We start from the raw sequence: 13,695 nt of genomic DNA, 5'->3' as shown, positions 1-13,695 counted from the left end.
GCGTCATTAGTAAGAAGATCACTTGCATCTAATTGACCCTGACATCACTACCCATACTTGGGTTTTTTTTTCATGAATTTAGTTACTTTCTTCGGCCAGGTTGCGCTTATAAATACACACGCTCTTTTGCCTTTCTATACAAGTAGAACGACTCAATCCCATAGATTGATATAAAGTCATAAAGGCCTGGCAGAACGAGATTCGAGAACATCGATTCGATTTTACGAAAGTTAAAAAAGATGCCTTCCCGTTACCTTAACGCTGATGAAAGTGAGATTGTGGAGATTGCCAACGAACCGGCCAGCGGTGTAAATTGTAATTTCCAGTGCATCAGACGCCTCATCGCTGACGATCCCCTGCAGATTCCCTACTTCACCCCCAAGCAGACTCCGACGGCGGGCACCGCTCTCGTGCCCGCGCCTCAAGACCCTACTACACCCAAGCTGTTTACGCCGTTGTCTATCCGAGGAATTGTACTCCAGAACCGAATTCTGGTGAGTTGCTTCGTGTCACTTGTTTTCTTTCTTGTCCAAATCCCGGGCATTCTGGACTAACTCAAGTGGCTCAAGCTCTCCCCTCTCTGCCAATATTCGGCCGAAGATGGGCATCACACCGACTGGCACTTTGCCCACCTGGGTGGTATCATCTCGCGTGGACCCGGCCTCTGCTTTGTGGAAGCCACTGCGGTCACAGCCAACGGCCGGATAACCCCGGAGGATTCAGGCCTCTGGAAAGACTCGCAGATCGGTCCGTTGAAGCGAATCGTAGACTTTGCGCATAGCCAGGGCCAGTTGATTGGAATCCAACTCTCCCATGCGGGCCGGAAAGCGAGCACGGTTGCCCCGTGGTTGAGCATGAACCGAGGCCCGGGAGCTCCTATTAAATCTGTCAATGGCATTGACCACGATGGCTTTGCACCGGTAAGAATCCTGTTCACTCTTCCATCCATCCAAGCTCCTGGACTAACATCTGCCTTGCTTGTTGAACAGCGTCACGGCTGGCCAGACAATGTGGTTGCCCCGAGTGCGATCGCCTTCAAAGACAAGAACATCATTCCTCGGGAGTTGTCTTACGATGAGATACAATCTTTGGTAGTGGCTTGGGGTGAAGCCGTGAAGAGAGCGGTCCGTGCCGGGTTTGATGTATGTCTGCATCCGCTTCCCTTAAAGAATTTTCCGTCATCTGACCCCGCTTGATTTCCGTTGCAAGGCAATTGAGATCCACGGTGCGCATGGATATCTTATTCACGAATTCCTCTCCCCTGTCTCCAACAAGCGGACGGACGAATACGGGGGAAGCTTCGAAAACCGAATTCGCTTGGCCCTCGAGCTAGTTGACATCTCTCGGCAGCATATGACTCCGAGCATGCCTCTCTTCTTCCGCGTGAGTGGCACCGAGTGGCTGGAGCACCTGGAAAATGAGCCCAGTTGGGATGCGAGCCAGACGGTCCGGTTGGCGGAGGCTCTGGTAGAGCACGGGGTGGATGTTCTCGATGTATCTAGCGGAGGGAATGATCCCAGGCAGCAAATCAAGGGGGGACCGGCCTACCAGTCCCCCTACGCATTTCAGGTGAAAGAAGCTCTGGGTGACCCTCTTCTGGTGGCATCCGTTGGTGCCACCACATCCGGTCCGCAGGCTAATGACCTCTTGAACGCGGGTCTCGATATGGTCATCATCGGGCGCATGTTTCAGAAAAATCCAGGTCTGGTGTGGACGTTCGCTGAAGAGCTCGATGTTGATGTCAAGGCAGCCCATCAGATTCACTGGGGGTTTGCTGGAAAGCGCCGTCGCCAATGATTACTGCTGGCGTAGGGTTGAAGGAATTACCAATCGCAACGGCTGAGTCTGGTTTTATGGTGATCAATGGGATCATGGATGCGCGCGTTGGCGGCTCACAGAACATGGACTTCCAAATGTCAACCAATAACAATTAAGTCGTAGATGAACCGGCATCAATCTGCCGCTGTACAGACATTGAAGGGATTTAAACGGCTCCCTGAATCAGTGATGTCGTATATATAACGCAGTCCTACAGGAACAAGTATACCGTTCTTTTTTCGTCAGTTCAACAACACATATGAACATTTCACGCACGTGAGACATGTACGAGACTGGAAAAGTCACAGAAAGACAAGGGCACATAGCTACCCACCAGATCTCAGATTTCGAATCATTTTATCTCACTACCATACCAGTTCCATTTGCGATTTTCTATTTCCTCTTCGTTCAGCCCTAATACAAGATATTCAATGTGATGCCCGAGTCTGCATACTACGTATAACGAGAAATTGACCCACTCGCTCCACCCAGGGTCTTTGCATTAAGTCCGATGGCTGTGGTCCACATCGGGTCCGCTGAATTACCATTTCAGACCAAAACGCGAGATTTTAACTTTCTTTAGGTGGATCCAGTCCCCCTGTGATTGGTAATAGAGAGACCATCCATTATCTTTCAGGAGAGCAAACAAAAGCAGAAGCATGAATCTGCCTAGTGAACCGACTAGTCATTGTGAAATCCTCAAGACGTGTAGCAACATAACCCATCTGTTGGTCAGTTTCCTATTTCTTCATTATACTTCGATGCTTCAAGGAGTTTGCTAACCCTATCTCAACCATGATCAGATGTCCTATATGCCAGGAACACGTTCTTCTATCCAAAATTAACGAGCATCTCGATTCTAGCTGTCAAAGATTTATCGCAAACACCCACCTACAAAATACGACATCGTCTTCTCTTATCGACAATGGCAGCAACTCACAAGAAAGAACGAAACAACTTCAACTGAAAGACGGCTACGGTTCAACGGAATCTTTTGCTGCTGGTACCGGGGGATTGAAAAGAGCAGTCCCTCAACCACAGTCTACTATCGCACGAAAGAAGCCATACATAGAATCAGCAACGGAGCGACTACGTCTTCAAACTGCACCTTTAGCCGAGCAAGTCCGACCACGATGCTTCGACGACATTGTCGGTCAAGATTCTCTGATCGGCCCAAATGGTACACTTAGTCGATTGATTGAACAAGATAAGCTCCCGAATATGATATTATGGGGCCCTCCAGGAAGCGGTAAAACTACAATTGCCAGGATCATCGGGCGTATGATGAGGAGAAAGGTTACGAAATCAGTAGCTTGACTACAACGACAACAGAGTACAAAGACATCGTCACGAAGGCCACACAGGATGTGCGCAAGGGCCAAAAACCATCCATCGTGTTTTGTGATGAGATACATCGACTCACACGGCCACAACAAGATATATTTCTCGATGCCGTTCAAAGGAATAAAATTTCTCTTATCGGCGCGACCACCGAGAACCCATCATTGAACATTCACCATACCCTTGTCTACAAATGTAAAGTCTTCAGTGTCACGAAGCCAACTACCAATGACTTGGTCACTATCCTTCGTCGTTCAGTGGAATCACAGACTCACATGAAGTCATCACCACTTCTGGACGATGAATTCCTTCAATACATAGCCGGCTTTGCCGATGGCGACAGTAGAATCGCACTGAATGTCCTGGAGATAGCTACGGATCTATGCACATGCCCAGGCATGACCAAGGAGAAGTTGAAGCAATCATTGACTAAGAGCTTACTCTACGACCGATCGGGCGACCAGCACTATGACACTATTTCGGCACTCCACAAGTCAATCCGAGGCAGTGATCCTGATGCTGCGCTATATTACCTCGCGCGAATGCTCCAGTCAGGCGAGAACCCTTTATTCATCGCTCGTCGGCTTGTTGTGGCGACGTCGGAGGACATTGGACTGGCGAATAATGTCTTGCAAACATATGCAACCTCGGTCTACCTGATGATTGAGAAGCTAGGGATCAAGGACGCACAGTCTGCGCTGGCTCAACTCGTGATCACGATGTGTTTATCAAAGAAGAGCACTCGATCTTATCGTGGTATGAATAATGCTTTTGCTGCAGTGAAGGAGCCCGGGATGGGTGATCTTCCAGTGCCTTTCCACGCCTTGGATCGCAGGCCTGAGCTTTTGAATGAGGCTGCTCGGCTCATGTCCACTCACTCTAAACAAACCCAGGAAGGGCCTGAATCCACTCAGAGGTTTCTTCCACGTGCTCTCGAAGGACGGAAGTTCTTGGAAGATACTGATTTTTTGTTCAAACGAGATCCTGACTTGAGTTATGGGTGACCGCCAAATGTCGCCACGGCTTGAATATCGCCGTAGCAAGATCCAAGTTGTCGGTATTCGAACTGGAACTTTCATACTATTATATTTTTTGATATGATGTATTCATGCCACGTTGTTTTTGAATACTGTTCTTGCCTCTAGTTTAGTGACAATCAAAAAGTAGTGGACTGTTTTCCTTTTCATAAGTCATGCATATATATTTCCTCTGAAAAGGGTACGGAATACATAAGTGATGCTGATCTCACACCTAGCGTACATACATGACTAGTACGGCAGACTACAGTTCCATAATCAGGCATGTGATTCCGATACAAGCCAACTTGGATTTTGCGGCCATCTTCTTATGACTAACGTACAAATCTGTCGTACTGGGTACCGTAATAAGGTCCACAGAGTCCTTTGTCCTTGCCACGGCAGCCGATAATCCACCATACAAACTGTTGACTGCAGCGCTGAATCTGATTCATGACTCCGAGATTAAGATGCCGCAATTTCTCACAGAAAATGGGGACTTGCCAGCATGGCTTACCCTGCTAGAGGCCTCAGCCACGCTGTGTTGCTATGTGCCATTTTTGCCGACCGAGTGTGTCTGAGCCGGATGAGTCTCTTTTGCTTGTGCTGACGCCTTATGCACGACGGGTTTGGTAGTGTCTGCACTATACAGTGCTAATAAAGCCTTGCCCTTGACAAGGTCTGTGGGGTATTATGTTCGAAAGCCGCTGCTCCGTATCTGGTTAAAATCAAGTGCTGATCGACGCGGTAGTTGACTGGCTGCTGCTGTCATCCTTCAATCATGATTATTTAGAAGGTCTCGGGATTTCGAACAGCATCAAATGTTTTCGCGAAGCATTTAACCATTCTTGTAGTTCAATGTTTGGGGTTTGAGTAAATCAAACCCTATCCTAGAAGCAACAACCAGTCTTTCTGGAGCATGCGCGATAGCCAGAAGGAATGGTTACCATTATCTCGGTCATTCCAAAGTTCTTCAACGAGCTGAAGAGCCATAAGATTTGTGGGAAGACGATTCAATGAATAGATGGCTCGCAGTCTTTCACGCACTTTATCGCGCAGGGAGTTATTTGACTCGGTCAATTCGGACCCGGCTGATAGGAGAGCGAGAGATTGGAAGTTCAGATAGTATGACGATGAAGGAATCAGTATCAAATGGCGCACTGTCTCTTCGGCGTACTTTAGTATCGACAGCTCTTGCGCTTGAGTTATATCCCGATCCGTGGAACAACTCCTCTGTGCATGAACTCGAGATTGATAAAGTAGAACGAGACCTTGATAGCGGAACGCTTCGTATAAGTGGACGAGGTCGGGATTTTGGGCGCTCGTCGTCCATTCAATAAGCTGGGCCTCCAGTATGGCTTCTTGAGTGAAGTTCCGATTCTGCGGCATATCATGTACCTTTCGGCAATACCGTCCGACATTGGCTATTGTAAGGAGTAGGCTGCTACATGTTCCGTACATCGGATGGTGCCAGTCACCCATCCTATGCACCGCGAGAGATATTATGAATGAGTTGATACTCTGTGGTTCACCGGGTTCTACTAAGAACGAACTGCACATGTCCCAATAAAGATACACACCCAGGCAGAGTCGAACCACAGGGTCATTAGTCGTCGACACAGATGTGTCTTGGAGCATACTGTTGATCAAGGCACGGGCACCAAATAAGTGCTGTTTGCCATAGTCCTTCGGATCAGGATCAACAACTTGCATAAAAGACAATAGCATTATGGTCAAGAAGTGCGTGTAGTGAGCACGTTGGACTTGATCTATCTCTCTTCGAAGGCAAGCTATGGCTTTGCCATGTTCCTCAAGGGCCAGAATAGGGGCCTCTGCCGGGAAGTACTGTTCATGGTTGGCACTGACTGAGTGGATGGCATGGAGTAGTGCTGGGGATTGGGCTAGGTCTTTCAAGATAGGGAAAGAGAACGGATTGTTCTCTGGATCTATGACGAACGCTTGGCTGACTTTCTCCAGGTAATACTGTAGTAACCGTCGATTGACATGCGTTTTAGGCTGAAGTGAGAGCCACGGTGCCTCAACTTGCCATTGTGTTAGCCGCGGAACCGACGTACAGACCAGACCTCGACGCTGGCACCGCTTGCACGTCGGGTAGCCTTCATCGCATTTGACCCGCTTCGCCTTGCATTCTCGACAGCCGAATTTGCTTTTGTTTCGCGCTCGAACCGGTAAACCCTTGTACTCTCGATGCGTAGTTGTATTTGCAGACTCGCTGACTATCACTTGTTTGAAACGTAATCCGCGGGCCTCCATATCTGGTTGGATAGACTGCTGCATTGAAGACGAGGATTCGGGTAGGATCTGAAGAGTCGCCACGAGGGTTGCCGTGTCACCAGTAGATTACTAATATCATCCGCGACACCAAACCTGTTTCAGCTTACGGTACCATATCCGATCGTCCTGAATTCTTGTTTGTATCAACGACGCGGCTGCGATCATTCTGCCCCGGCGTTGACTGTGTCCATGTCGCGCGCATGTCGTTGAGAAAGCCCGAAAGTCCTCGTGTGCAGAGCGGCCAAAGGAGCCATGATCACCTGAAGCAGCAGCACACAGAATCTTACTTCAGGTGCAAAATTGACCAGGTGTGAGGCGTCTTCTTCTTCTGTCTGCCACCGGGCGCAGACCAATGGTTCATTTTCAGCGCGGTTATATAGTTCGAAAGAGTCTTGCTAGTGCCAGTCTCCAGTGTATAATGAGAGGTGCGGTATGATATGCCGCAAGCAGTCTTCGCCAGACCACCCACCATTTATCATAGAGGGGCTTTCGATTTTGATGGGCAGGGGCGAATGACTGGTTTGGCAATCTGTTTGAAAATTAGATGGTAAACCAATTATCACGGCGTTATTTCGCCATTTGGCCATGCAGCATTGGTATTGGCTCGGAATATATCATGGCATGTGTTCATGTTAACATACATTCGGGTCATCAGTGGCTGTGTCCATGGAAACTGTGAGACCTCCCCACTATAACCTTTTCCTTTTCTGGACAGATCCCGAGGATTATCCCAATCATTCGGGGCCTAAAGTGCTACGAAACCTAGTAGTAAAAACCGTGGACAGGAACTGAGTGGCACATGGCTAACTCTATTCTGTGAGGGTCTCCATATTCCACAATAATTGATATCTCCGGGGCATTCGACAATGTCTCACACGCACGGTTAATCCACAACCTCTATAAACACAGGATGCTGAATAACCTGGTCAGATAAATCTAATTCTTCCTGGAAGATTATTACACTATTCTAGAGCTGTTTAAATACTATCAGCTGCAGGCTAAGATTAATATAGATATCTCTTAAGAATTTCTACTCTTCCTGATCCTGTATCTCTTTTATAATATAAATATAGTAGACAGCTTACCAAGTAATATTAGATATATTAATAATATGATTATGGTTGTGACCAGGCTGGATAAAAAATTAAATTATTAATATCTAATACTGTAATATAGTGAAATCTGTGAAGTATAGTCAGTCATATATATATTAGTTTTTGCTCCTGAAAAATTTATTTTTATATACTTCTAGCTACTTTCTTAAGATATCCAGACATATTCTGTCTCAGTAGATATAATAAATCTAGATTTTAATTTAAAAAATAATTATATTATTATATTAAGCTGATTAGTATATCTGCTCAAGATTATTCTAGATTAATACTTACAGTTTAATAAATATATAATAATAATTAATAAGAAATATTTTAAAGATATTTAAGTCCTGAGCTTAGTAAAAGAGTTTAAATAAAGTTTTTTATTAATTAAAAAGAAAATTCTGTATAAGAATTTTATTATCTTATAGACTCTGTATATATTCCTGATCTGATATATATTTTAAATTTATAAATAAAGATTTTATTATAACTAATAAATTTAAATATTTACAGTTATTTAATAAAAAATAGAATATAGTATTACAGAAAAATTTAAAGCAGTTACTGGGAATATATTTAATATTAAATTATATATAATATTAATAAAGTAATGCCTCCGTGAGACCCAGCTTAAAATAATTATTTAAATTATATTATTAAATATATATACAGGCATTATTAAGAAAAAAATTTATAATAATAAAATTTTATTACAGACCCCCTTGGAACAGGCAGAAAAAAAATTATTTTTATAAAAAAAGATTAATATCCAGAAAATTAAGTTAAGATTATTTTATATAATCTTACTATAATAAGCCTCTCTTTATATATTAATTAAAAATATGAAGAAGCAGGCCCTAATCAATTATATAATTATAAAAACTATATATAATAATATCCCGAAGCTATATACAAATAGATTTAATTATTATAAGAAAATCAAGACCACTGCTGTCTTCTTAAATATAATTAATAAATATATCTAAGTATAGACTGGAAAAGTACTGTTTTCTATATTAAACTAGTTAAAATTATTTTAATCTTATAAATAATACAAGAGATTTTTTTTCTCTGGAAGATAATTAAAATATATATAAATAATTAAAATATATTTTAATATTTTCTTAATCCCAGAATATAATCTATATAATTTTTTATCTGATATATTATTAATTTTATCAAGAAACAGTATAGATAAAAATAGAGTATCAGCTTTTACTAAATTCCTACTTATATAAAGATCTCTGGTAATAAATTTATAGATAAAATAATTAAATATATTATCAGATAACTTTTAAATAATATAATTAACAGTTCCAAGGCCCTGCAGATACTGGATTATTATATCTCATAATTATCTATTAATATCTAGATTAAAATATTAATAAAAAAATAATAATACTAATACTAGTAGTATATAAATTATAATAAAACTCTCTGGTAATATATTCCAGAGATTAGTATAAAACTAATATAATTTTATAAAAATCTAATTTTAATTTAGTAGAGTGCTCTCTTCCAGGCCCGGATAAAAAAAATTAATCTAAATATATTTTTATATATAATTCAGAAGATTAATTCTGTTTAGTATAAGTAATATTATACAGTACTAGAAATAGTATATTATATTTTATTTATATGCGACTCATACAACAAGCTTTAATACTTGATTTAATAAGATATCTAATTAGTACCGCGGAATCTAAGAAAGATACTAATAAAATAGAAATATATAATATATATAATAAGCTTCCTACTCTATACAGGATGCCTGTAGTACCTACTACTACTAAAGCTGTTTCAAGTATATAATATAAAAGAAGAGTAATAACTATTAATAATAGTAGATACAAGCCCTGGATAATAAAGAATTGGATATAAGTACGCTTCAAAGATCAGAGAGGCATGTGACAGATAGAGAATATATCTGCAGATTCACACCACTGACTCTCCTCTCATGGTTTCCCATACATATAACAACAACGACAGCCAATTCCAATAGTAAACAAATTATCTATAGATTACATGCACATACACATGCAGAAGCTTGTCAAGCTAATGGGCTGCGGAGGAGGGAATACAGGACCCGGTGCAGGATTATAAAGATATGACGGCATACATGAAGCTATACAGACCCTACAGCTACTACAAAAGACAACAGGGCACAAAAGCTCTACGGATCTCTAACCCATGTGAGGCCCTACGGACCTCTACGGCCACGGAAGCCTTTGACCGGGCAGGGAACAGGAGCGAGCGGGTCCGGGGCCTCATGATGAGGCTTATCATGATACTCACATGGGAAGAAAAAGGCGAAGAATGTGATACAAGAGGGTAGAATAAACATGCAGAGAGGATTAGAAAGAATGTGTAAATAAAATTAAATGGGTCCCATAAGGGGATGTCCTCATAGGGGTTACCTATAAGGCATCTGCGAGGAAACAGCTATGCGTGTTCTGATTGGTCAGATTGAACTTGGGAATAGCATTATATTTAAATTACAGTATTTGAGCGATACCGTAAGATTACAAGGATTTAATATAAGAAAGGAATGGAAAGAAATAGGATCCTGTATATTAGATTCGCAGCTCAGAGACTTGCTCAGGCTGCAGGCGCCCTGCAAGAGCGCCCTGGCCGCGCTATATTAGAGTAACCCAATCTATCTATCTATCTATCTATCTATTCCACAATAATTCATTATTAAAAGTACACCTATACAAATCGCCGCTTGGACCCACTCTAATTTCCTCTTCTGTCGAGAATGCGAGGTTGAACAGGCGCATTGGGAGAAGGCTTCGGCTAGCTTATGGCACCTCCGATGTACTTCAAGTCAGTGATACCCTGATAGTTGAATACACCTACTAGTAAGCACCATCACGCGCTGCCTCTGAACTTCCCAAGAAGCAGACTTCCGCTGACTATCGAAACTACCCACAAGATGGAGAACTTGACCATGGATGCGACCGACATGTCACGGTTCGACGCATTTTCCATCATCTCCGTCGGCTATAAAACAGTTGGCGACCATACAATCACTGTGGATGTGCTCTATCCCAAGACCTTGAACGACTCAACGCAGCAACACAAGTCACCCTCCGGCCCCCGACCAGTCCTACTTCGCTACCACGGTGGCGGCCTTATTGCGGGATACAGTCTCTTTCCTCCATTCTTCAGCCCGTGGTATCTCGAATTAGCGCAGGAGTATTCAGCCGTCATCGTTTCCCCAAATTACCGACTGTTGCCAGAATCTTCTGTACTGGATGTGCTTGAGGACGTGGAAGACCACTGGCATTGGATGCATAAATCGCTTCCCGCACTACTGCAGCGGGAAACAAAAGGTACCGTGGAGGCAGACTTGAGGCGTATTATGACCGTAGGCGACAGTGCCGGCGGATACCTCAGTTTGCAAATGGCTTTAAATCACCCGGACGAGATTCGATCGGTCAATGCCGTTTATCCTATGGTTAACCCGAGAGCAACCTACTTCAGCAGTGGCCAGGAGCGACCTGTGTTCAACCTCCCGACTTATCCACCGGATACGGTGAGATTACACCTAGACCGTATTAGGAGACAGGAGGCAGTCATGCAGAAGCCTGTTATTGTATCCGCCGCTGCTGATGCTGAACGATTCCGCTTAATGTTCGCGGCATGCCAGCACAGCCAGCTAGGTCAGAATTTCCCAGAAGCCCCCATTACCCCCTATTTGCTTGAAAGGCTCGATGCCGGAGCACGCTTTCCACGTGGTGGAGTGTTGATACTTCATGGACGAGATGACAGCGTGGCCCCTCTCACAGAGAGCTACGCATTGCAGGGAAAACTTGCCCAGGTTGACCCTGACCTCAACTTTCGACTTGTCGTGCGGGATGGGGAGCATGGATTTGACCATCATGCTAACTTACATGATGATTGGATATGGGATGCGATTCAGGATATTGTTAGATCCTGGTTAGTCTGAGTATTCAAAGTTCTGTTGAAGCCCAGAGATGTTCCCCTTCAATACTTGATATGTAGGTACAGAAGAATCAACTACCCGCAAGATTGAAATGATGTATCGGGTCTGTATGGACAGCAGACGACCTAATAAGTCCACACATGCAGTATTGGGTGGGTAAATCGGGGCTTGAATAGAGCAGCAAGCCACCCACACGGTGCCTGACGACTGCTACCGTACTAGGCTGGTGTATTTTCATTCTCTTCTTCACCATATTTGTCTCACAATTGTTGTTGCTTTTACTGGATTTCTTCAGGTACATGCTTGTCGTGGTGTAGCTGTTCCTTAAATGAGGGTTTTTATTGTTTATGGTGTGTTCTCCGCTACTGATGGGTAGTTCGACCAGAAATGGAGAAGATCTGCCTTGTAAGGTGTGACCTGTTTTAGCTGCTTCACGGGGGATGAGATTGTGTCTCAAGTTTTTTTAGATGGTCTTGTGTGCCTTGTTTATATTATTATGAATACTATCTATAATTGATGGTTGAGTGTGTTTAACGAAGCATAATGGAGACAGGAAAGAAAGGCTTTGGTGCGCAAGAAATTTAGATATATAAAGCATATCAGCCAATTTCAAATCAAGTGAGCTACACCCCGACACATATCGGGAAGAATCACCCCTACGCATCACAGGATTAAATGTGCCCAATTCCACAATTCTTAGGAACATAACCGCGAGCATCCGTCGCAGAGCCAGCCGGTGCAATAGTCAGTCCGGAAAAGTCACTGAAAAAACCAGTTTCGGAGCTGCTAAAAGCACCAGACTTGCTGTAGCCATTGGGCTGGCAAGCGCGGCCCAAGGCGGACTTGCAGGACGCGGCGTTGGCTTCGCTGGCGCTGAAGAGCTGGTTCTCGGGCTTGGCGGGTGCGACTTCGACGACATCTTCGAAGAAGCATCCCTCGAAGATACCACGGCCCTTTTCACCGCCCTCGATGGCGTGTCCAGGGATGGAGGACCAGACGCTGTTGACTGCGTGAAAGAGGGTTGTGCCGGAGAGGGCGGGGCCACGGCCGGTGGTGTGGTAAACGTAGTTGTCTGATGAAGAGTTAATTCCGTTAAATGTATGTATTATTAGGTTTCCCGTGAATACATACTCTGGAAGGTAATCTCATCTCCTTTGCCAACTAGCTCCAATGTCCAGTAGTGGTGGTCATCACAGCCTGCGGAATGGGTAGTCTTGCCGTTAAGGAAATTGTTTGACCAAGTCATGCGGGTGTTGGGGTGGAAGCCGGTAACGTAGTGTTGGCGTCCGATGAGAGAAGTCTAATCCGTCAGGTAATATTAGGAACTCGTCTATAACTATCAGGAAATGGAGATGCCTGTCTTACCTCGCAGTGGTCGATCCAGATCAGGTCAGCGCCGAAGAAAGTAAACGCGTCGCCACCCCAAACAAAGCTGTATTCAAATACATTAGAAAGTTGATGTGTAATAAAGCATGCGACAGCTTGTAGTCTCGGGATGATACATACCCAGGGTTGAGATCCGTAATCTTAATGTTCTGAACAATGATATTGGAGACACCACCCTCAAAGTAGAGCCCTTTTCCACTGAGCACGCCTTTGTCTCCCTCACCAACAAGAGTCTTGTTGGACTTGATATGAATGCCATTCTTGGCAGCTTTATCATAATTGACGGTTACGGCGGGATTTTTACCACACCATCCATTGGAGTTGATGGCCAGCTGGCAGGCTTTCCCGGTACCCCAAGGCGCGCATCCGTCTTCGGTCGTGGTTCCCTCGGTTCCGATGAAGTCGAAGGTCTTGGTGAGAACGATGACTTGGGGTTCGTCACTCTCGAGTAAGGAGACAAGCTCCTCGTTGGTTTTGGGGTAGCTGGGGGCTGTATCACCACCGCCAGTCACGCCGGCTGCGAAACCCTGTGCGGCACCTTTGACAACACTTGCGCTGGCCAAGGCGGCATTAAGACAGAGAAGATGTAGGAATGGAACCTTCATGGCGGATAGGGTTTCGATGAAAGTAGAACTTGGTTTGATAGACAGGAGTACTGTCCAGAGGTCCAACCCTCCATCCTTATGTACTTCGGGTCACCTAGCGAAATATCAAAGCCAAGGATTGAGTTTTGCCGAAGAAAAGAACCCCAGTAGCTACAGGGGCCACTGTTGTTACAAAGTGATCATAGTTC

The 13,695-nt window shown here is 44.2% G+C and overlaps 5 protein-coding genes across 5 annotated transcripts; 3 read left to right on the top strand and 2 right to left on the bottom strand.

The window, feature by feature from the left end:
- Positions 1–239: 239 nt before the first annotated feature.
- On the top strand, positions 240–1,797 carry BO85DRAFT_514060 (NADH:flavin oxidoreductase/NADH oxidase; the record flags this gene model as incomplete). Its single annotated transcript, XM_025664736.1, has 4 exons — positions 240–494; positions 570–920; positions 990–1,142; positions 1,210–1,797. 4 exons carry the CDS (start codon positions 240–242, stop codon positions 1,795–1,797), a joined length of 1,347 nt encoding a protein of 448 aa, XP_025515278.1.
- An 816-nt stretch (positions 1,798–2,613) lies between these two features.
- Positions 2,614–4,163, top strand: BO85DRAFT_459437 (werner helicase interacting protein; the record flags this gene model as incomplete). Its single annotated transcript, XM_025661657.1, has 2 exons — positions 2,614–3,114; positions 3,153–4,163. The coding sequence occupies 2 exons, from the start codon at positions 2,614–2,616 to the stop codon at positions 4,161–4,163; spliced, it is 1,512 nt and encodes a 503-aa protein (XP_025515277.1).
- Positions 4,164–4,761: 598 nt separating this feature from the next.
- BO85DRAFT_514056 (uncharacterized protein) lies at positions 4,762–6,473 on the bottom strand (the record flags this gene model as incomplete). Its single annotated transcript, XM_025664735.1, has 1 exon — positions 4,762–6,473. One exon carries the CDS (start codon positions 6,471–6,473, stop codon positions 5,061–5,063), a length of 1,413 nt encoding a protein of 470 aa, XP_025515276.1. The 3' UTR covers positions 4,762–5,060.
- A 4,029-nt stretch (positions 6,474–10,502) lies between these two features.
- Positions 10,503–11,519, top strand: BO85DRAFT_488098 (alpha/beta hydrolase; the record flags this gene model as incomplete). Its single annotated transcript, XM_025663507.1, has 1 exon — positions 10,503–11,519. The coding sequence occupies one exon, from the start codon at positions 10,503–10,505 to the stop codon at positions 11,517–11,519; it is 1,017 nt and encodes a 338-aa protein (XP_025515275.1).
- Positions 11,520–11,988: 469 nt separating this feature from the next.
- Positions 11,989–13,507, bottom strand: BO85DRAFT_514051 (polysaccharide lyase family 1 protein; the record flags this gene model as incomplete). Its single annotated transcript, XM_025664734.1, has 4 exons — positions 11,989–12,588; positions 12,648–12,816; positions 12,882–12,948; positions 13,023–13,507. The coding sequence occupies 4 exons, from the start codon at positions 13,505–13,507 to the stop codon at positions 12,188–12,190; spliced, it is 1,122 nt and encodes a 373-aa protein (XP_025515274.1). The 3' UTR covers positions 11,989–12,187.
- Positions 13,508–13,695: the final 188 nt, after the last annotated feature.

This window comes from Aspergillus piperis, assembly GCF_003184755.1.
Source record: "Aspergillus piperis CBS 112811 unplaced genomic scaffold BO85scaffold_9, whole genome shotgun sequence".
NCBI lineage: Eukaryota > Fungi > Ascomycota > Eurotiomycetes > Eurotiales > Aspergillaceae > Aspergillus > Aspergillus piperis.
This window is presented reverse-complemented; position numbering and strand designations above follow the sequence as displayed.